The 23,094-nt window shown below is 38.0% G+C and overlaps 1 protein-coding gene across 1 annotated transcript in view; it reads left to right on the plus strand.

The window, feature by feature from the left end:
• Positions 1 to 23,094, plus strand: part of LOC135170720 (glypican-6) — a 55,119-nt gene that overhangs the window by 26,270 nt on the left and 5,755 nt on the right. The window contains exons 2-4 of the mRNA XM_064136764.1: positions 18,659 to 18,829; positions 21,104 to 21,246; positions 21,516 to 21,764. Of these exons, the coding sequence (XP_063992834.1) occupies positions 18,659 to 18,829; positions 21,104 to 21,246; positions 21,516 to 21,764 (563 nt within the window). The remainder of the gene's footprint in view (positions 1 to 18,658; positions 18,830 to 21,103; positions 21,247 to 21,515; positions 21,765 to 23,094) is intronic.

The raw sequence follows: 23,094 nt of genomic DNA on the forward strand, positions 1-23,094 counted from the left end.
TCTCCGCGTCTCATCGCCCCCTTCTCCGCGCCACATTCCCCCCGCCCATTGCCCTTGTGTTCTCCGGCTGCCTCATCGAATCTTCCGCGGTGTCTCATTCTTTATATTCGCCTGTCTCACTCGTACCCGTATTACAAATCCTATTGGGGCCTGAACGGCCGTTCACGAGAGCGTTCTCTGTGGTATGCTTTGTAATTTGCCGACCTCAGGTAGTATAAGTCGGTCTCACTTGTACAATGTGCACCGACCCCTTGTGGTATAAATGAGAAACTTCAGGTTGAACAGCTGATTCGTTATTATATGGTACGGGGATGCCATACGCCAGGTAGAATCTTCCGCAAGGAAATCATTAAGAAATCGCCGCTTTATAAATTCTTGGATTTAATGGTTAATTGCTGTGGAATTTGTTGACGATATTGCTTGAACAAATGAAGCGATTTTAACGAATGGAGGGGGTCGGTGTGGAGGATGGAAAGGGGGATTTGAGGCGGGGGGGGAGGGAGAGTTGGATTTTTTTTTTTTGGTTTATCGCGAGTTATTTAATGTTGTGAATATCTCGGGGGATAATCTACTATCGTTCATTATAATTGACAAAAGATTAATTTATCCGCAGCATCACGCCAACCCTCGGATTAATCCTCGAGAGGATATCCAAATGAAGGGCTCAAAGGGCCAAGAAATTATTATGGAGTTGCCTCGGGCACTTGTCCCGTCCGCTCGTTATGAAACAAACAATTACGATAGATCCAGTTTATTAGTGGAGTCGGTCCAAGTGCAGCAATACCACTTCTCACGAAAATAGCTGAATGATCTTCCATCAATGGGCCCTAAATACTCCGAGCGAATTTTTTCTCCAGTGAGACGTCTTCCAGACCCCGAAAAAAACACTTTCCAGACTCACGAAAATAACTTTTCATTAATTTTTGGACTTATCTCACCGTTCTACCCCACCCCCAGAAATCCGCTGTGGGGCCTTACTCATTGCCCCAGGTCCCCGGATTTTTCAATTTTAAATCATCATTTCAAACCCAAGAAAAAGACAAAATTCGTGAAGCTCAGCCATTACCTCCCCTACAATTTTTTTAGCCCTTTCATTCTCGACAAAAGGGCCTAATACCATCGTGTCAATGGGCCCAGCTGTTGTCTGTCTTGAGAATATTCACCGGCCGTGTCTTCCCACCTGCTCTTCCTCCCCCCCCAGAAATTTTAATTTCTCCAACAGTTATTGTTTATTTCCCACACATTGTCGTCGTCCCGGGGCCCTCGGGCCCCTGAAAATCACCGGTTAATTATCCCCAGAAGTGCATGTAGATCGAGTCATGTTGAAGGAAACGCTGATAATCCCAGTGCTGAGGAATGAATGGGCCCTATTCGGTGCCGTCTCACCGGTACTCGTGGGAGTGGGGGTAAGGCCCCAATGCAAGGTGATCGGGCCTCTCTCGGGGGGGGGGGGACGAGTGGTGGGGGGCTCGGCGCAGGCCCACACACGTGTAGACAGGTCGAGTCTCGGAGGTCTCGGTGAGTCGCCCCCCCCTCTCATCTCCACATCCCCACCCCACCTCAGGCCCATTCTCGCTCTCGCTCGCTCTCTCTCACTCGGTCGTCGGTGTTCTTTGATCTCCCCGGGTTATACAGCGAGTATGAGCCGCTTGGCACGGCTTCTCCCTTTCTCTTTCCGGAGTTTTAAGTTTTAAACTCCTCTGTCTTGAGAAGATACTCTTCCTCATCTGATCTTCCTTTTCCCTCCCACTTTGGGAAATTCACTTCCACCTGGAACAGTGGGATGAATTTTAATGCACCTTGCGAGGGTATTTTCCAGCTGCTTCTTGGTCTTTGTGGGTGGGGGTGGGGGGAGGTGGAGACTTTTTATTATTAAAATTGTTGGTGTCGGTTTTTCCGAGTTTGGAGAACAGATATTTTTTTTTAGCGGAGGAATTGAGGGATTCTTTAAATGATAAGATGTTGTAATTGTCAAGAAGAGGTTAATGATGAGATAATTTTTTTTAGTGTTTAACAATTACTTGAAAACAAAAATTGTGGCGGAATTTAATTAACGATTGAATGATTCAATTCAATGTTTTTTTAATTTTTATTAATAATATGGAATATGTAATAGTCGTTTTTATGTAAATAATTAATTCAATTGCTCACGATTGATGAAAAAAAAAGTTGCAGAATTTAATTAACGATTAAATGATTCAATTCAGTGGTTTTTTAATTTTTATTAATAATATGGAATATGTAATAGTCGTTTTTATGCAAATAATTAATTAATTGTTCACGATTGATAAAAAAAAAATTAAAGGGACTTTTAATTAAAAAAAACAAATAATCGATGAAATATTAATATTTGCTTTTAAATCGAAAATTCATGAATGAAAAAATTATGAACAAATCGATCTCGAGAGGCTCTTAAGCCTCATGAATCATCGATGAGCTACAAATATCGACGACCAAACAAATATCGATCACTGGAATCCGATATAAATGTTTCCTCAGGAGGCAGCAGGTATTATGGAGTGAAAATTATTACAATAGCACATCTGCTATAGACTGGGTACGTGCTGTTGAGATGAAAGACTGAGGCCCAGCACGATGATGGGGGGAGGAAGAGGGGGCGGGTCGGGACATTGCTTTCAAAACCATGCGGGTGGGCCAGAATTAAATGGGAGAGGGGGCATGATCCATTGGCTTTTCATTCTTTTATTTTTCCGGGGCATTAAGTTCATGGAGGAAATTAAAAGCCAGAGAACATCTCAATTCACGAGTTATCGAGTTCGATTGATCGCTGTCGAGAGTCTCCAATTAACTCAGTCCATTTTTTTCAATTATCCGGGTGCCGACGTTCCGCCAACGGTGGGCCGACATTCATTTTTTTTGTTGCTGTCGCTTGAGTATATTCCTGAGGTTGACAATCAGCGTTGTTACAACGTTGAAATGTTTATTTCTGATAATAATTGAAAAATAATTGAAAAATAATTGAAAAAAAAAATTTTTAATCGTTTTAAATTCGTTCGTGGGACTGGAAAAATGAGGAATTTTCGAATTTGACGACTAGACGTGTTTTATGAGGCGGTAAATTAAGGTGTCCATATTCATAACGAAAAATTGAAAGTTGAATACTGATTTGCGATATAACAAATGATATTATTTTATTAAAGACGGAATATTGACGCTCAAATGACTGCCCCATTATCAGAGTCGGCAGTGTAATCACAGCCGCAAGGTTGGCGCACTTTGATCCGTTGATCCATAAACTGGGGGAGTCAATGGAACCCATTGACCCCTCCGTCAAGTACGTCTGCTTTTTAAATAAAAGTTAATCAAGTCAAAAAATTAACTAAAAAGAATCGAATCAAGAAAAAATTGAGTTACGGAGTAACAAGAGGGCATTTCATATCGTCGTTGACAGCTTTAGGATTGTAAATCGCACCCACATTCCACCCACAATATTCCGTAATTACGAAATTAATGAGAGGATGACATTTAGTAAATGAAAAGTGATAATTAATTTTAGAAATCTAACGAACTTCGTCAAAAAAAAAATTAGAAATGTCCAAAGTTCGTGGAGAAATCACTTCGTTTTCAAAAGCCGATAACGCGGTAACTGCTGAGTGAACTTTTTCGATTTTTTTTTCATTTTTAAGGATTTTCTTCGAAGTTTAATGACCATTCGACTCGTTCAAATCCCATCGTTCGTTCAGAAGATATTGACGTTTGAAGACAGTCTCGTCTGCTCACGAATTACAAGCGTTAAAAGCACCTGTAAACTCAGGAAAAGCAATTTCCCGGCGTTTACGGTGAGAATAACAGAGAATGACTGGTGAGTGCTCGGGTGTGATGTGCGTGGTTGTCTTGAGTTATGCAAATTAGGCACGTCATTACGTGCCGTTGACATACGACGCTTAATTTATTGCAGACCAAGGGAGTGACACTCGCAAAGATTGAAGTGTTCCGAGGATTAAAGTCGTTTTGAGTCTCAACAAAGACACGTAACGAAATTGTTCTCTTTACTTAACCCGTACGTTCATTGAACGCCACTAAATTTACGTACACTTCGAAGAAAATTTTTCAAACACCCGAAATAAATTATTCATATGAATTTCCCCCTCGCGATAATTTCGGAAGTGAAGTGGCAGAACGAGATGAGTCACTTCTGGCCGCTGACCACTTCTTGATGAATATCTCGAAATCGGGGAGGGATACGACATTTTTTGTCATGACCTTTTTTGTAGAGCGAACTGACTACTACAATAAATGTCATGACAAAAATCAAGCTATCTGTCTTAGATTCGGAGATATTGCCGAAAAACTGGACTCACAAATTTCAAAGTAATTTAAAAACAAAAACGATTCCGAACGTAATTAAATTTTTTAATTTTTTTTTCTTACAATCTTCAATAGTTACAATTATTAAAAGCCATTCAAATTGATCAATGCAGTTGTTGGTGATTTTTTAATTAATCGTTAGGTTAGGGTTCTCGAAAGAAATTTTTTTTTAATTTTTCCTCATTAAAAATTAATTATCCAGACACATAAAAATTTAAGTTCTTGAATTTGACGTACACATGTATTTACAACAAAAAAAAAAAAACACTCGTAAACCGAGGAAACCCCGTTTTAGCCTCGATGACTCATATCATTCAATATGTATTGTACACACAGATAAGCGAGTTGTGATTCTGAACAAAAGGGAATGGGGGAGTGAACTGACTTGAATTCCCTCGGGAATACTCGTATCGTTTCAATCTCATGAATGTTGGATATATATATTTTTTATTACTCTCTCCTCTCCTCACAATTTCTCCCTCATTCCACATCTCGAGAAAGAGGAAAATAACGCGGTGAAGCTGCTGTAAAGTGAGCGTTGCTAGGGAGGTGTTTGACTCATATTCCTCAAGGCGCAGCTCAATGTACATCTGATCCTCCTCTGCTTCGCTCAGCTTACAATCACTCCCCTTCATCTGAGCTGCGAAACTGATTTTTTTGGGCGAATGTGGGTGACAATGTGAGAGTGTTGCTCTTCAGACAGGAAAATTACGTTGAGCTACTCGAGAGCCACCAATTTCACCAGCTATTGGAGTTCATTTAAAAATTACAGGGATAAAAAAATTAAAAATGTGCGAGCACCAGAATTTTTTTTTGTGTTTTCCGGGAAAATTCGTGTAGGTTCCGTAGAAAATTCCGGTGCTGGGATTAGAGTGACTTTGGATGCTGGAACGTTGTAGTGGCAGCACCAGAATTTTTAGTAGACACTGTAGGGATTTTTAGGGACAATAATACTGGGAAAAAATGATGTAGTTGACGGAGGAAATTCTGGTGCTGGCACCAGAAAGGTCAGACTAATCCTGGACTTGGCATTAAAACCCAGGAAAGGTCAGATGTCAGCACCAGAATTTTCACTGAACATTTCATAAATTTTCTGCGGTACTTCCGGAGGAAAAATTCTATAGTCGACAGTGAAAATTCTGGTGCTGTCACCAGAATAAAGCTCAAACCCTGGATCAGGCATTAGGATCAAGAAAAATTTAGATGTCAGCACCAGAATTTTTATTGAACGTTTCAGGAATTTTTTTGCGGAAATCATAGAAGGAAAATCCTATAGTTTACAATAAAAATTCTGGTGCTGGCACCAGAAAGGAACTCTAACCCTGGACTTGACATCAGGCTCCAGAAAAATTCAGATGTCAGCACCAGAATTTTCCCTGAACGTTTCATAAATTTTCTGCGGCACTTCTGGAGAAAAAAATCTATAGTCGACAGTAAAAATTCTGGTGCTGGCACCAGAATAAAGTTATAATAAAAACCCTGGATCAGGCATTAGGACCCAGAAAAAAAAAGCCCATCGTTTCTGGGCATTAGGGCCCAGAAAGTGGGCTTCCGAAAAATTAAAAAACCCACCTATTTCTTTCTAAACAATAAATGTTAATAATAACGTGGGAAATATACTTTTCGTTCTCGTCGTTCTCCGCGAATTCCCTTTCATGCATGAGAATAATCGAGAGTAAAACGCACGAAACACGACAGTAACAGAGTTCATGTGTCATGGGGAGCAATAGAGCGGTCGTCGGGTGGGAAATCGATAAGGTGCAATGCACGAAAGACTATCTGGACGTTTGGACACTTTATTCCAAGCACCAGCTCGCGAATGGTAAGCGCTAAGGTTGCGCTAGCACGTGAGGTCGATACCATCAAAAAGCGCACAATGGAGTGCTCCGGGGTACGACGAGGACGAGACGAGAAGATGTAACATCGTGGGAGCGAGAAAGCACCTGTCGTTTTTTTTTTTTTTGTTGTTTATATATCTCGTGTGTGTAATAGCTATGGTTGGTACTTATGAACGCTTGAACGCCACCGACGGATCCACTTGTACCTTTTTTCGCATCATTTTTATTCTGAGTCCCGGAAATTTTTTTCACAATTTTTCTTCTATAGTTGAAGGGTTTTTTGGTTTCAGGAGAACATTATAAATATTAATTGAGACCCATTTGGAATTTTATTATTCAAATTTTTTGTATTATAATTTTTTATATTGTTTTTTCTGCCAATTTTTTCAATTCAGGTCCATTTGCAATTTTGTTATGAAATTTTTTTGTAGTAGAATTTCTTTTATTGGATTTTACCCTAATTTTTACATTTAGTTCATGTTTTTTTTTTGTCTCTCTCTCTCCCCCCCTCCATTTAGATATTCAACCGGCGAATATCAGTGGTGGGGGTGAGAGGAAGTTCCTTATCATACAGCTGCTGCTACTCTTCGTTTAATCAGTCTTGATGCTAACAATAATATTGTGCAGAGTTGCATTTGGAGAAAATATGAGTTCAGTGGTTTTATCTCTCTCTGTCTGGAGATCGTTACTCGGGAAATTCGATAGCGGTGATAATCCTGACTCGTTAATCATCCTCGAAGAAAGTTCTTTACAGCGAAGACTAGTAAATTTATCTCCGATTCAATTCACTCCGATTTTTATGGAACATTTGTGGACCACCAGAGTTTCCAAGTTTTCATCTTTATGTTGAGGGATTGATATCGATGTTTATATTGATGTTGATGAAGTGGATGTAGTTAATGATAAACGATTGGTGAAATATTGCAAATAAAAATGGAAGAATATTGTTCAAGTGATGAGGAGAGAAAACCGAATGACATGTGCTATAGATCATGTTCGTTATTAATTACTGATTGTTTCCAAAAACAAATGAGAGAGATTGGTAACTCGTGTTATTTGAGACGTTGGCGTATCGTATTTTGGTCAGCACAAACCGATTGTCGTAGTATTCAATAACGATGATAACATTCTGAAAATTGATAATGTTCCACATGATGTCAATAGTCAAGGAAATCCATCTTCCTAACTACATACCCATTTAATGTACACCACATCTTCATTTTAAATATTCCATCAAATTTATGTCAATCAATATATTTTATCAAAGTTATGTCAACGAATGCACCTTATCAGAGCCAAGTGACTAAATATCAATTCCATTTCTTCACTGATTTCGCAAAAATCTGTTGTTCTCAAGTCCCTCTAGTTTTCCACACATTTCACTTGAACAAGTCAATATTTTTTCAAATTCTCCGATCAACCAATTCACAGCAATTGACAGCATTAATCGTTCGACGAATCCGCGGATGAAGACGGAACAATCGTCGAATCAATATCACAGTAACAAAGATACAATTGTCGCCAATGTTATTTGCCTGGTAAATAAATAAGTGATGCTCGATATCACACGTCAAAAAAAAAAATCAGAATGATATCTCACAATGGAGGCCGGAGTTCCCTTATCGTATGTAATAATATACCTAAGCCCACTGGGTTTTCGTTGCCTACACCCAAAGGATTTATCTTATCGCATTGTTCAACATACCTTCGCTTACCTACGGGCAGAGATAAATGCTCCCTTTAATCGAGCCAATTTTTTTTTGTCGCTGTCGTACATATTCTCTTTATCATGAGCAAATATAATTTTTACTGTTATATAATATATAATATATAACATATAATATATAACATATAATATATAATATTTAATATATAATATTTAATATATAATATTTAATATATAATTTTTAATATATAATATCCACATGTGCGCTCTTTTCTTATTTTATAAAAAACGTCATATCTCCAAACTCAACGAATCAATTTCATTAAATTTACCGTAATTTTAAAGTTTAAAAAATTACCTTGAAAAACAGTTTAAAATCATAAAAATCGCCTCAGCCCTTCCCGTGATATAGGGCCCCAAAGTTGAACTATTTCTTCGTCATTATCACAAAACTGGTGTGAATGACACAGACTGTTCAACAAACTACTTCACCCCAAGAAGAATGGGGTTGCGACTGTGAGGGGGTGGCGGGAGTAGGCGACGAGGGATTTGAGGTACAAAGGGACTGAAAAGTTAAAGGGAGACACAGGAAAATTGACATTAAATCTAGGGGTTCTACATATGTTGAATGTGGCTGCACGTGAGCGTCAGATAGGGGATGAAATATCGACAGGCGTTAGTCTCGGTGAAACTCATTTAGAAGTTGGTGATAGTGGTAACCTGGCAACTGGTAGATTCTTCCCACAGTTGCAAATGGGAGTCTAACCTCTGCAGATGCTTCCACCGTATGTAATAGTGAAAACTGATTTATGGATTTCCATGTGGAGGCCGGTGTAACGACTTTTGTTGTGCATTAAACACTGCATTCACTGGCAGATGCACTCGACTGTCGAGATTGCGTTACTTACGGATGTTTGATATTTTATTTTAAGGGTTAGGGTGGTTTTTTTATCAGTTGAACAGGTGTCACCTCTTATTTCATCCCAAACGAACCATTCTATGCATCAGGAACGATTTCCCGGAAATGTCGGCGGAATGTCGGGGGGATGTCGGCAACGTCGGGCGAAGGTTGGCGCAATGTCGGGCTTCGAAAATATGGAAAATTGAGATCAATCCCAGTCAAATGATATATAGAATAATATAATGTAGTAAAGCTTTAACATATTATCACGATCAGAGATTTTTTTTTCGGAAATTTTTTTTTCAAGGAAATAAAATTCTCGTCTATCTTCATCTCCACCTTCATTATTGAAAAATCGTCTGAACCAATGGTCGATGCACAAAATCAATGCCCTCAAAAAGTCGCTCCATCGGATCAGTCTCTTTCAATTTCATACATCGTTACTCCGCTTTCATTTTGTTTTTATTTTTCATCCAGAACGATATGGAATTGCCTCCATTGTTTCATATCGGCTCGCGTGATTGACGATTTTTTTTACGTTCTTTTTGAATCGCGGGAGGATGAAGGAACGCTCATGGCAACGGGTTCATCGACCAGGACATTTTCACACTGTGTTTAGAGGAATTCCGGAGGCTGTTGCTCCGCCAGCTCTCCCATAGGTGCGTTAAACCAACAAATGATCTAAATGCAGCGGATAAACAATGACTGCAGGAGAATTCACGTTTTGGCTTCTTGACGTTCAAAAATAACTCGATTCTGCTGTTGATTCAGGAAGTGTGTACATTTGGGAAAAAAAATTATTCTGGGGAATTCAAATAAACTTGTGATGTCTAGCGAGTGGTATTTCCCTTATCTGACGTGTTATTTTTGATTGTATGTACAGTTTATATATTATGTACACATAATATATCATTTTAATGTGGGATGAACAATTGAAAGAAATTAGTTTACGTTCTACACTTTTATTTGCATCTGAAGACATAATTTTTCTGTTTAAATTCAGGAAAATGTTGAGGAAAAATTTATTTTTAAAAATTCAGTTATGCGAGTTATATTCTGGGTACATTTCCGATTGAAAATTGATATTTGCGAATAACACGAGGGGAGACGCAGGCACGTGCACAAACGATCGTACGTGCTCGTCGTCGGAGCAAAACTTAAATAACATCCGTCATACGATCAGCCGTTCAGACTCCAGGATTTCATGACATCATTCCGCCAACTGAAATCATTATTAACATAAATATTTAAAAAAACAAGTTCCATTCTATAAATTTATATTTTTTTCTCGTTACATAATGCAGTCACTATTGATTAATTGTCATAATTTTTTCGCGCAGCTCATTGCTGTAAGGGGAATATTTATAGTTTCGTACAGCAGTAATTAATTAAACTTCCTAACTAACTAACTAACTACTAGAAATGGAAATTATAAACAGTTATGAAAGCTCTCCGAAAAATTCTTCCTCATAATTCAGTCACTTTGATTATCCATTGCTCTCGCTATAAAATAACTGTTCATTTTTCTTAAGTAACAGATAACTAAATAACTAATTAACTAGCTAACCACTAAACCAATTAAAGAGAAATTATCAGTTGTGAAAGTCCCTCGAAAAATTCTTCTTCATAATTTCCATTTATTTTTATTATCAGTAGCTTTTCGAATGAAATAAATATGCATATTTTTCTAAAGCAATAACTAACTAACTAATTAACTGATTAACTAGCCAACTCCCCCCCCCCCCCTAATTAACCACAAATAATTACCCCTCAAAGTCCTTCAAAAATTTCTCTCTCACATTTTCCATCAATTTTTATTATTAGTAGTTCTTGATATAAAATAAATATACATATTTTTCTACAACAATAAACAACTAACTAATTAACTAATTAATCAACTGACTAACTAACCAACCACCCCCAATTAACCCCAAATAATCACCCCCCAAAGTCCTCCAAAAACCCTCCCTCCCATTTTCCATTCATTTTTATTATCAGTAGCTCTCATAATGTATGAATTGATGAATGAACGGGTAATGACGTGCCATTGACTGATTGTTAATACTTCACAGCGTGCAGTTCACAGTACACGAAGAGGGCGAATCGATTTGCAGCACGTAAACTCTGGCATTAGTTGGGCGGGTTTTTTTTTTTTTTTTAAACGGAAAACACCAAAGGACTCTTTTAACGTTACACGACGCATTGTCGCACGAGCGCGAGAGTCTCTATTCATCCGAGCTCGTCCTTTATTTGCACTTCCATCTGGCCCCTTCCAATACTAACTGCCAGGGAATACACATGTCTTTCTTTTATACTCTCCTGGAGCATCGACGGAAGTGCTAACTCTTCCACTTCTTTATTTTCATACGACAATGGCCTCATCCACAATAGAGACTTCCACATTTTTACGGATGAGTCGACGCATTATCGGACGGAAATATTTATTGCTTGAGGCTTTTTAATTTTAAAATGATAATGAGTTATGGTAATTTATGGCTTACGGCTTTTGCATGAGATAAGGAGAGATGAAAATGTGAGATTAATGGAATTTGGTGAATAATTGAGTAATGGCCTTCCCGTGTGTCGAAGTAGAAGATAATTAAAAAATTAATTTAAAAAATTCGGTTGAAAAATTAAAAAATTAAAGATTTTCCTTATAATTATTAAGTTAAATCGCAATTTTATTGAAGAGTCGCAATTGAAAAATAGTTATATAATTATTTTAATAGTGCATTAACTTAATTGAATCCGAAATCAATTAGAAAATCTGAGGGTTTATTTTTTATTTTACTAGAACATTTTTTTTGGAGGGACTGTTGAACGGTTTTTGGGGAATATCTCGAAATCCAGGGGTGATTACGAAATTGTTATCAGAATCTTTTTTGTGGAGCTAATTAAGACCTACAATAAATGTTATTATGAAAATGTCGCTATCTCGTTTAGATTCGAAGATATTATTCAAAAACTCGCCTGAGAAAGTAAATCAATTTTCTGACGTCAATGAATATATTCTAATGAGCTAAAAATATGACAAATAGATGTACATTATATGATACGTAGTATACACACTATGTACATAATATAATGTGTATACATGATATGTAATCATCTATTTCACGCTGAAAGAAATAAAAAATAATTATGACAGCCCCGAAGTTTAAATCTAAAGTTCAGATTTTTAAATACCAAAACTCACGATTATAACAGCTACGAATAAATTATAATAATTTATGTTCTCTCGTAAATAATTTTAATTTTCTCCGACATCTCCGACTGAATTATTCACCACAAAAATTCTCATCACGAAAAGTTTTGTCCCCTTTGACCTCTAATTTTCCCCTATTTAATTTACAAAAATACCACAACAATCGAACGTCTATTTGATTTCCCCCCCTAGGCCCCAAAGAATAGTTTAAATAATCCAAATAAATTCGATGAACACTAAATAATTAAAGTTCCGTAGGTAGAAGATCCTCGGATGTAATTCCCTTTCGTCACAGTCACGTATATCCCGTCTCAATCACTGGATCAATGTCATGTGTCGGCTATACCTGACCCCCGACAAACTTAAATATCTTGAGGCAATCGTGGAGTTTCCCTTCCCGTGTCTTTGATGCTCTCACTAAAATGCTGAATGAACTTGCGAAATAGAAGGACGAGAGACGGAGAAAAGGGAAAACGAGTGGAGATGAAATATAAAGAGTCGCATTGAGCGACTACTTTTACATACGTCGCGCCTTTTGTTTGACGTCCCCATGAATGAATGGTGAATGTTAAATGGTTTCGTGAGTCATTTACATAATAAAAATTTGATATTAGAAAAAAAATCGATATATTTAATATCGATATATTGAATGGTGAATGTTTAATGGTTTCGTAAGTCATTTATATAATAAATATTCGATATTAGAAAAAAATCGATATATTTCGATAATATCGATTATTATCGATTTATATCGATATATTTAATATCGATTAATATCGATATGTTGAATGGTGAATGTTAAATGATTTCGTGAGTCATTTTACATGATAAATATTCGATAGTAGAAAAAAATCGATATATTTCGATAATATCGATTATTATCGATTTATATCGATATATTTAATATCGATTAATATCGATATGTTGAATGGTGTATGTTAAATGATTTCGTGAGTCATTTTACATGATAAATATTCGATAGTAGAAAAAAAATCGATATATTTCGATAATATCGATTATTATCGATATATTTAATATCGATTAATATCGATATGTTGAATGGTGAATGTTAAATGATTTCGTGAGTCATTTTACATGATAAATATTCGATAGTAGAAAAAAAATCGATATATTCAATCGATAAAAATCGAGTTTCCAATATATCGATTCAAAAAATATCGATATTCCAATAAGCGATATGAAAATGTCGTCGATAACTAAAAAATACATTTCTCATATTGATCAGGGCGAATTCATGAAAATAATCGATTATTTCATTATCATAATCGATCATTTGATAATCGATAATCGATTAGGGGAAATGAGCTTCGATACATTGGGCTGAAAAATACCGAATAATGACCAAATATACCAAATATCGATGTTCTATCGCACTTTCGTAGAGACAAATGTGAAAATTATTTCAGAGGCACCGAAAAATGGGAATTTCAGTGTTTGAGGAGTGAAACACCTCACGTTCTGGCTGTCAAAGAAAATAATTCATCATTCCGTGCGAGGAAAGTTAATGGAGGTATTTTGTGGTGCGATGAATGACGGAAGAGCATTATATTCGTACTCAAAGGACTGGGGTTTTACAATTAAAAAATGAGGAGACATTGTTGGCGTGAGGGATCCAATGATGAATGAAATATACGGTGTCGTCATTAGTCAACAGCTTATGCATTCGTTTCTGCTTTTGTGTCTACGTGGTCTCTGAGTCAGAAAAAATTCATGGAAAACAAAGTGTTTACATAATTTTGGCTGCTGGATGACTGCGAGTCGTAGAGTAACAACACATCGCAGCGATAAATATTTCATTTTTAAAAAACAATTTGAATTTGTTTAAGTTTTTGTCCGATTTCTGGTGCTGAGAACCAGAATTTTTCAACGACTTTTCCTGTCGCAGATAAAAATACAATAGATTCGCAAAAAAAAATTTATTTCCGGATATTTGTGTGCATTATTCGCGTCATTTACCATTCCATCCCCTCACTGAAGGGGGTGGAAAATGTCTGGTGGGCAATACCAGAAATGTTCCCCCGATTTTTCCCACCCCATATAAACCCAAAATAGATCAGTTTTCCCAAACGAAAATTTGTCGCCGAGTATTCGCGTCATTTAGCATTCCATCCCGCCCCGGGGGGTGAAAAATGTCGTAAATTCTCACTTAACGATTTTCAAATTGAAAAGTAAATGACATTCATCGGCCTATGCACCCCATATTTATATTTTATTCCACTAGTTTCGCCCATCGGCCGTTTGGCGCCGGAATCACGCGATCCTCAGGGTGCCCTAGCCATCCTCTTCCTTAAGGTCGCAGTGGAATGAGTAAGGGCGCCAGCACCGAGGGGTGAGAAGACATTGGGTTGCTAGGAGACACCCCACTTTAACGTCCTGTATTGCATTACCGGTCTTGGTGGTAGAATTGGTCATGCGGGACAACAATTTTTCAGGATTTTTTTTTTCGAAAAATTTTTTTTTTCTTTTCGTAGCGACCGTCGCGTCTTCCCTTGTTCCGAAGACGCACCCTTTGGTTTTAGATCGGGACTTTCCCTTTCGTTTGTTCCCCTCGCTCGATGAATTATTCTGGATTCTCCCCCTCCGTTCGATGTTCCGGGAGAACTATTGATTGAGTACTTCGGACCACAAGACCAGAAAAACTAGGGCCGATGGGACTCTGGTGAAGAAGACAAACAATCTCTCGAGCTCTTGTCCTCATTTATTTATTTATAAGGCAAATAACATTGGCGACAATTGTATCTTTGTTAGTGTGATATTGATTCGACGATTGTTCCGTCATCATCCGCGGATTCGTCGAACGATTAATGCTGTCAATTGCTGTGAATTGGTTGATCGGAGAATTTGAAAAAATATTGACTTGTTCAAGTGAAATGTGTGGAAAACTAGAGGGACTTGAGAACAACAGATTTTTGCGAAATCAGTGAAGAAATGGAATTGATATTTAGTCACTTGGCTCTGATAAGGTGCATTCGTTGACATAACTTTGATAAAATATATTGATTGACATAAATTTGATGGAATATTTAAAATGAAGATGTGGTGTACATTAAATGGGTATGTAGTTAGGAAGATGGATTTCCTTGACTATTGACATCATGTGGAACATTATCAATTTTCAGAATGTTATCATCGTTATTGAATACTACGACAATCGGTTTGTGCTGACCAAAATACGATACGCCAACGTCTGAAATAACACGAGTTACCAATCTCTCTCATTTGTTTTTGGAAACAATCAGTAATTAATAACGAACATGATCTATAGCACATGTCATTCGGTTTTCTATCCTCATCACTTGAACAATATTCTTCCATTTTTATTTGCAATATTTCAACAATCGTTTTTCATTAACTACATCCACTTCATCAACATCAATATAAACATCGATATCAGTCCCTCAACATAAAGATGAAAACTCAAAGCCGTTTCCACAATTTTATGGTTTGACGGGTACCAGGGAGACCTAGGCCAACCCACCCTCACCCCTACCGATCCATCCCCATCACCCAAACATTAACGTTATGCTTAACGCCTCGTTAACCCTCGATTTTCCCTCTCATCGTTGTTCGCGTACCACAAACTGTTAATCGATTCTATCCGAGTAAACTTCGATCAAAAATCCGCGGAATTCATTCCGTAATATTACCCCAATTCTATGGGGGTGCGGTGCCAGCATTTTCCCATATCGGAAGTTCGTCGCGACGTGAATCTCCAGTATATCCCGTCGGCGACGGAGTGGCGTCGCACTTCTAACAAATTACTCCCAATGCCCCATTATCCCCGTTGCTTCTGTACACATATGTACATGGAATTGCTCACGTACATAATACTGTACATCCCCCCAGAATCGCTCCTCCCTTTTCGCAACAAACAAATAGGGAATACGAGCCCGAACTAGCAACATACCCCCGGTATTATTTCCTTATTTCTTGCATCCCTGGCAGGAGATGAGGAATGGCCGACAGTCGGCCGACTGTCGGCCAGCATTGGCCGAATGTCGGCCCACTGTCGGGCATTCATCATCTCCTACCAGGGATTTTCTGTGAGTCGGCCGACTGTCGGCCAGCATTGGCCGAATGTCGGCCCACTGTCGGCCATTCCTCATCTCCTGCCAGGGATTTGCTGCAGCTCACGCGCTCTATTTTCTGGTAATTTCACGCTGATAGAAAAATCCGAATGAATAATCAGTTTAATGTTCATTGATTACAGTAATTATCATAAGGAAGCTGTCGTAATTGATGATTAATTAATATATTGCAAATTTATAAATAAATTTCGCGGAAATCTTAGGACCGACGTAAATCGCTTCTGATCGATTTTTAGTTGCCCCGGTTTTTGGTGATTTGCGAGAAATCGGTGGGAGTTATCGAAATATTTGTTATGACCTTTTTTGTAGCCCTCAATCGACCCTACAAAAAAGGTCGGGGTGTCATTTTCCCTATCTCCCTTAGATTCCGAGATATCAGTCAAAATTAACTCCCTCGATTTCACTCACGATTTCGCACCTGATTTAATCGAACGATTGATCGTGAATTCGTGACTTTACTGTTGGTCGAGTTGGACAGCTTACTTTTGTCGGACCAAGTGATCCAAGCAATCTCGAATTCCTTGTATATCGCGTCGATTTCCCCCCCTCGAATGCCCCCACCCCCAGTGCACTCATCTCAGCTTTGAGAGAATCGAATCTGTCGCCTCGGACCCACGACGATGAGAACGGAAACTTTAGTGAGTGGAAAACGAGTTGAGGGCGGTTCGTCCCTTCCTCTCAAGTTCTTCATCGAAATTGGATTATTTTCCGGATAAAAGTTTTCCGTGATTTTCTCCGCTGCGTGACACAATCAATTTCCAGTGATCTTCACGATTTTCACAGTTAATCAAGTCTGGTTATCAAGACGGTCTTGATGAGGATGAGAATGTTCGTCGGGATTTCTCTAGTCATCAGGATTTCCGGATAAGTGAAATGTGAGACAGATTTTCATCTAGAGAATTCTAAAATATAAATTTCTAATTTTAATTAATAAAACCGCAAATTAATTAAATTGAAATTTAATTGGTTCTTCGACTGAATTAGTTTATTAATATATAAATTAAAATATAATAGATAATATAAGATATAATACACGTATAATATAAAATATATAAATATATTAATTTATTCAGACGAATATATTTAATATTTTATATCCAAGTGGTATAATAATGAATCGACTAATCTGTCAATCGAGTTTTTCACAAATATCTCCGAATTCGATAGAGATATCGAAATTTTTGTAATAACATCTTTTTTAGTACTCGATGCGCTTAACAAAAAATGTTCTAATGATATATTTTCTATCTCCCATAGATTTCGAGATATTTATCAAAAACTGGTCAGCCCTCAGGATTATCAAAACCGATTTTTTGGAAGTTACGATTTCTTTTACCCCCTTAAGTCGATTTAAAAATAACACAACACTAAAAAAAATCTGTAGTGTCTCCTTGAAGTCCGTCAACCCCCCAAAAACCCTCCCAACAAATCGGAGATGCCAAGATGATCCGACCTCGTATCGATCCGACTAAATAAAAAAATACAAATTGAAAAATCCATTTCCAAATTATTTTTCCCGCACAACTAATTTTCCTTTTTCTTTTCCCAACATATAAATCCAAAACTTTGCACTTCCACCCCCCGATAACCGGGGAAATAACAAGTGGACAAACATATCCCCTCACCCCATCCCCCAGAGAATAGCGAGATGGGAATATTTATTCCGGTGGTTCGGGACCCGATCGGAGATGGAAAGTCCTGAATTCACGGGGGAGAATGATCGACCGATGGGGTGAACATCCCTACATACTTTTAAAACAAACCCCCCGCCCTCCCGAGAGTTTCCGGATGTAACCGAGGCATAAGACGAAGGGCGTTTTCACTTCTCGAGTTGGCTATATTGCCTCTATCTGTTGATATCCGGTATCCAACGCCTGAGCTAATTTCAAAATCCCCCTCCTCCCCCTCCTCCTCCTCTTCCTCCTCCTCCCTCATCCCTTCGTCTGCGCCTTCGTCTTCGACATTTTGTAATTTCCTGGGAAACACTTGTGCGAAATAACTCGAAGGATTGTAAACTTCTTGAGTGGCAATCGAGACTCATTTCCGTAAAACAAAAAGAAAGTATTTTTTCATTGATTTTATTGCAGATTTTTTTTTTTTTTTTGTCGCGTCTCTTTGCCTCATTCCAAGTCAATTTTTCTTGAGATTTATGCGAATAATTATTTTCTATTATTTTCATTATTATTATTATTTATTATTTATTATTATTATTATTATTTATTATTTGTAAAATGGCCGAAAGGCTAATTACACTTCTGGACTAATCAGGACCGTCTAACGTCAATAAAAGTCAATATTATTATTATTATTATTATTATTATTATGTCTCCAAAACATAAATATATAACTACATTTATCGATGAACTTATTATTCACCTCCGTAATAAAAAATATTAATCAATAAAAAAAAGAATCTCCTCAGCATTCTCCTTAAATTATTAATAACCTATTCACAATAATGATGATAATAATAAATTATTAATTGATATAATTAATGGCAAAAGGTGAATTCTTGTCTCAATGTAGATCAATCGATTAGACACAATTTAGTAAAGTAAAAAATAAATCATCAAACAACATTGTCAATGTAAATTCTCATGTTCGTTACAGCCAAGGAATTGAGATCATGCGGTGGCATAAGTAGCGGCGGAGAGGTATGCTGTTCAGCTGATATGGAGCTGAGACTTCAAGCTCGTGCACGAGACAGACATGAAAAAGCAACGAGATCAACACTACAGAGACTTCAACAACTTCTCGTAACAAGGGGCACGAGATTTCATAGTGAGTACAAATCGAATTTCATTCGCTGACAATTTTCCCTTCACTTTCACCCCCTCCCCCCCTCACCCCCTTTCACGCCTCCCCATTTGCCAATATGTCCTTTAATCCTCAATAATTGAAGTCGAGAGTGCACATAAAAGGAGGAAAATGAAGTGAGGAAAAGGGTGTGAGGGAGGAAAAAAAAACATCGAATTCCCTTCGAGAGAGTTTTAATTTGTTTTTTGTCCTTCGAAGAGGACCTGCGGTCCCTGCTCTGTCTCTCCAGTCAAAAGGAATTTTTCTCGTTATACCTGGAAAGTGATAATCGAACATGTCCACTGCAAGAAGTCCGATGAAAGGGAGGAGAATGCAGATGGAGGAGAATGTGACTGGGGAGGGCGGGGGAGGGGCAATGGGGGTTGGGAATAAAATTCCAGGAGCTTGAGGGCGACTAGCTTGCAGCCCTGTGGGCTTTTTTTTAATTAAACAGTTCTCTCATATGAGTACATCGAGGGCTCGTCTTCCCTTTAACCTACGTCTCCCCCTGCGATCCCCACCCCTCCCCCGGTCACGCACCCCGCCTTTCTTTATGCCCTTCTGGAGCTTCTGCAGAAATGTACTTGCTCACGTCCTCGAGAGTGAATCTCTCATTTTTTTTTCTTCAATTTTTATGAGTGCAAGGGTTTCCATGGAATTGATATGGGGGTGAGTTTGGTTTTGGAATTATCCAGTGGATGAGGAACACTGTAATTAATTTTTATTACAATACAACACACCATTGATTTTATAAATTTTTTATAATTTAAAAAATAATTTTAAAAATCTGAGAAATTATTTTTAAATTGGTTCACTCGTCAGAAACTCATTAAAATTATAAGAAAGTGATTTTAAGGGAGGGAATAGGGTCAAGAAACAATGAAAAATGCGAGGTGACGCGCCGCCATTGTGGAGCAAAGTGAGCGAATTTTTCGATCTCATTTTTTGCTCAAATATATTTCTCTCAATTAATTTCCATGTGCTACAGATAGAGCTACTCCCCATTTTTCTTCGCTCAAAATGAGCGAATTTTTTCGCTCTCACTTTTGCTCAAACATATTTCTCCCTTCTCTCAATTAATTTCCATATGTTACAGAGAGAGCTACTTCCCATTTTTCTTCGCTCAAAATGAGCGAATTTTTTCGCTCTCACTTTTGCTCAAACATATTTCTCCCTTCTCTCAATTAATTTCCACGTGCTACAGAGAGCTACTCACAATTTTCCTTTGATGTGGTTTAAAGTAGGAACACGAGGGAATGAAAAAAAAAAATGAGAGATTACAGAGGGAGTATTGCGTGTATGTGCCAGTGAGGTGAGTACCTGGGGTACACTCTCCTACGTATCCACTTTACACGGTACTCCCCGGTGCCAAGTTCACAGACGGGGACCACCTCCCACCCTCGAGGACATGTGAAGCCCTGACTCTCGCGTTTTTTTTTTCTCATTCCAGTGTGCACCACCCCCACTCGTACCAACCACCCAGTCCACTACTTCTTTCACCAACTCATCTAAGCCTACTTTTGGTGAAGTCTTTGAACACCGCTTTGCGCGGAGGTTCACAGGGTCGCGCCCACTGAAGAGGCGCTTGTTTTTTTTTTTCATCCCGTGATTTTTTTTTGCCTCTCGCTTTCATGGAAATCTCAAAGTTATGACGTTCTTTGAGATATTTTTTTTTTCTACGTCTCGAGTTTCCTTGATGCACCTTTGAACTTCAAAGACAGTTGTATTTTAATTACCTGTAAATAAATATTCTATTGTCGAGGTTGTTGCACTGCTTCGAGTCAGGGAGGTAATCGTCGTATTCAGGGGGTGGAAATGATGTGGGAAATTGCAGAGGTAATTTTTTAATTGGGTTAATTATTGGAAGGGGGAAAATGATTCAGTAGCGAGGGGATGGAATGAAGGAAGTTTTTGGCGAATATCTCGAGATCTAGAGAGAATATGAAAATTTTCTCCTGAACCTTTTTTGTAGAGTGAATTGAGTGCTATAACAAATGTCATTACAACAAATTCGCTATCTGTGTTAGATTCGGAGATATTACTCGAAAACTGGAGTCAGAGACAAATTAATTTATCTCGCTTTGGTGGTTGGCTTTTTCCCCAAGGCGACTAATTTAAAAATCTAAATGACTATTAGATAATGAAATGAACAATGAAATAAGAAATGAAATGAAGAATAGAATAAATAATGAAGTAATTAAAAATTGGGGAAAAGTTATTAAATTTCGGGTGAGCTGACGAATTTTATCTTTTTCGTAGGTTTCTTCAAGGAGTTGTTGGCAGCCTCGAAGAAGGGCTTCCACGAGATGTTCAAGAAGACATACGGTATCCTGTACGAACAAAACTCCTACGTATTCACTGATTTGTTCAAAGAACTGGAGAATTACTACACCAAGGGAACTGTGAGTAACAAATAATTAAATAATAATTGAGACTTGTCATTCAGAACATCTTCCCCAACATGTTCAGAAGGCGCTACCGCGGAATCTAAGAGAGATAGCGAGATGGTCGTGATAACCTTTTTTGTTCATCAACACACGAGCTGCAAAAAAGGTCCTCACCAAAATCTCGGTAGCCCTCTTCAATTTCGAGATATTTAACAATTACCAAAATCATAACCCAGTGAAAACGAATTGGTTGAAGATCTTCAAGTTTAATATTTTCTCTTCAGGTCAACTTGGACGAGGCGATGGACAACTTCTTCAACACTCTCTATCAGAAGATGTTCACTGTACTCAATAGTCAATACAAGTTCGATGATAAGTATCTGGAGTGCGTTGGCAATCACATGAAAGAGATGCGGCCATTTGGCGATGTGCCCCAGAAACTCGGGGTCCAGATTAAGCGATCGTTCATAGCAACAAGAGCTTTCAGTCAAGCGTTGACAGTCGCTGCTGATGTACTCAAGAACATGCAGACGGTGAGTTGGCAGTAAATAACTCCATTCAACCACTTAAATACCAGTTTGTCACTCAATTATGTCACGATGAATATATTGAACCCGAAATTTTTCACTAAAACCCGATCATTGCGTTAAGGGAGTTTCGATTATGCCCAACAGTTTTCGATTAATCGATTGCAGATGTATTTTTTTATATAAGAGGTAAGAAGAGGATTCGACGCATATATTATATCGATTTTTTTTTATATCGATGAGGAAACAATCGATAATCGATTCGCAGCTTCGAGAATTTCGATAATATCGCAACACACGGAGAGAAAAATCAAAACAATATTCTGTGAAAATGTTCAAGAAAAAGTTTAGAACGTTCCGAAAAACAGTGTTTAATTGTTCTGTAATTTTTACTGAACAATTATCGAAAAATATCGAATTTCGAGATTCGAGAATCGATTTTTAAAAATCGATTCATGAATATAATCGATATTTATCGAATCGTATATCGATTGTATCGTATTTTTACACCTTAACATCTCCATTATCAATATAAATCAACCCCTGTTTGGAATAAATTCCAGATTTTCATGTTCGATAGTTAAACCATCGATATAACACTTTAAGAGCCACTCTCGTTCCCACGAAACTACTCTCATTAAATTTATACCGAGTCGTAACAACTCCCAAGACAGATTGCAGTAATTCCATAAACTCCCTTTACCGAGCCAATAGCCAACTGTACGTGTACAAATGTTATCCAATATAAAATTAAACCAGGATTCACTAGATTGTGTGACCTGGTTTTCAATAAATGTCGAGAGTATATCGCACACTGAAATCTATATTTCTCGGTGCACATTCACATGTGACCTCTGACCAAGCAAATTGCTGAACCCAGATGGAAATGGTTTGCCCCCAGGTGACGATTAAAAGTCATCGCTCAATATTTTTTCTCTCCGCGAATCGATTTCCCTGGCAGGAGATGAGGAATGGCCGACAGTGGGCCGACATTTGGCCAATGCTGGCCGACAGTCGGCCGACTGTCGGCCAGCATTGGCCGAAAAAAAGGGGAAACACCCTAGCAGGCGATGAGGAATGGCCGACAGTCGGCCGACTGTCGGCCAGCATTGGCCAAATGTCGGCCCACTGTCGGCCATTCCTCATCTCCTGTTAGGGTGTTTCCCCTTTTTTTTTCTCATTTGCATTTTTTTTTCAAACTTCGCGCGCTGTAAATAAATATATTTGAAAAATATATTTCCTATATTTGAATAATATAGATTTTTTCATGCGATGACCTGTGCGAGGACGAGGGCATCTTCTGGAGATCTGGAAAATGCAATTGCACTCGTTGCTA

This window comes from Diachasmimorpha longicaudata, chromosome 18 (genome assembly GCF_034640455.1).
Source record: "Diachasmimorpha longicaudata isolate KC_UGA_2023 chromosome 18, iyDiaLong2, whole genome shotgun sequence".
Classification (NCBI taxonomy): Eukaryota; Metazoa; Arthropoda; class Insecta; order Hymenoptera; family Braconidae; genus Diachasmimorpha; species Diachasmimorpha longicaudata.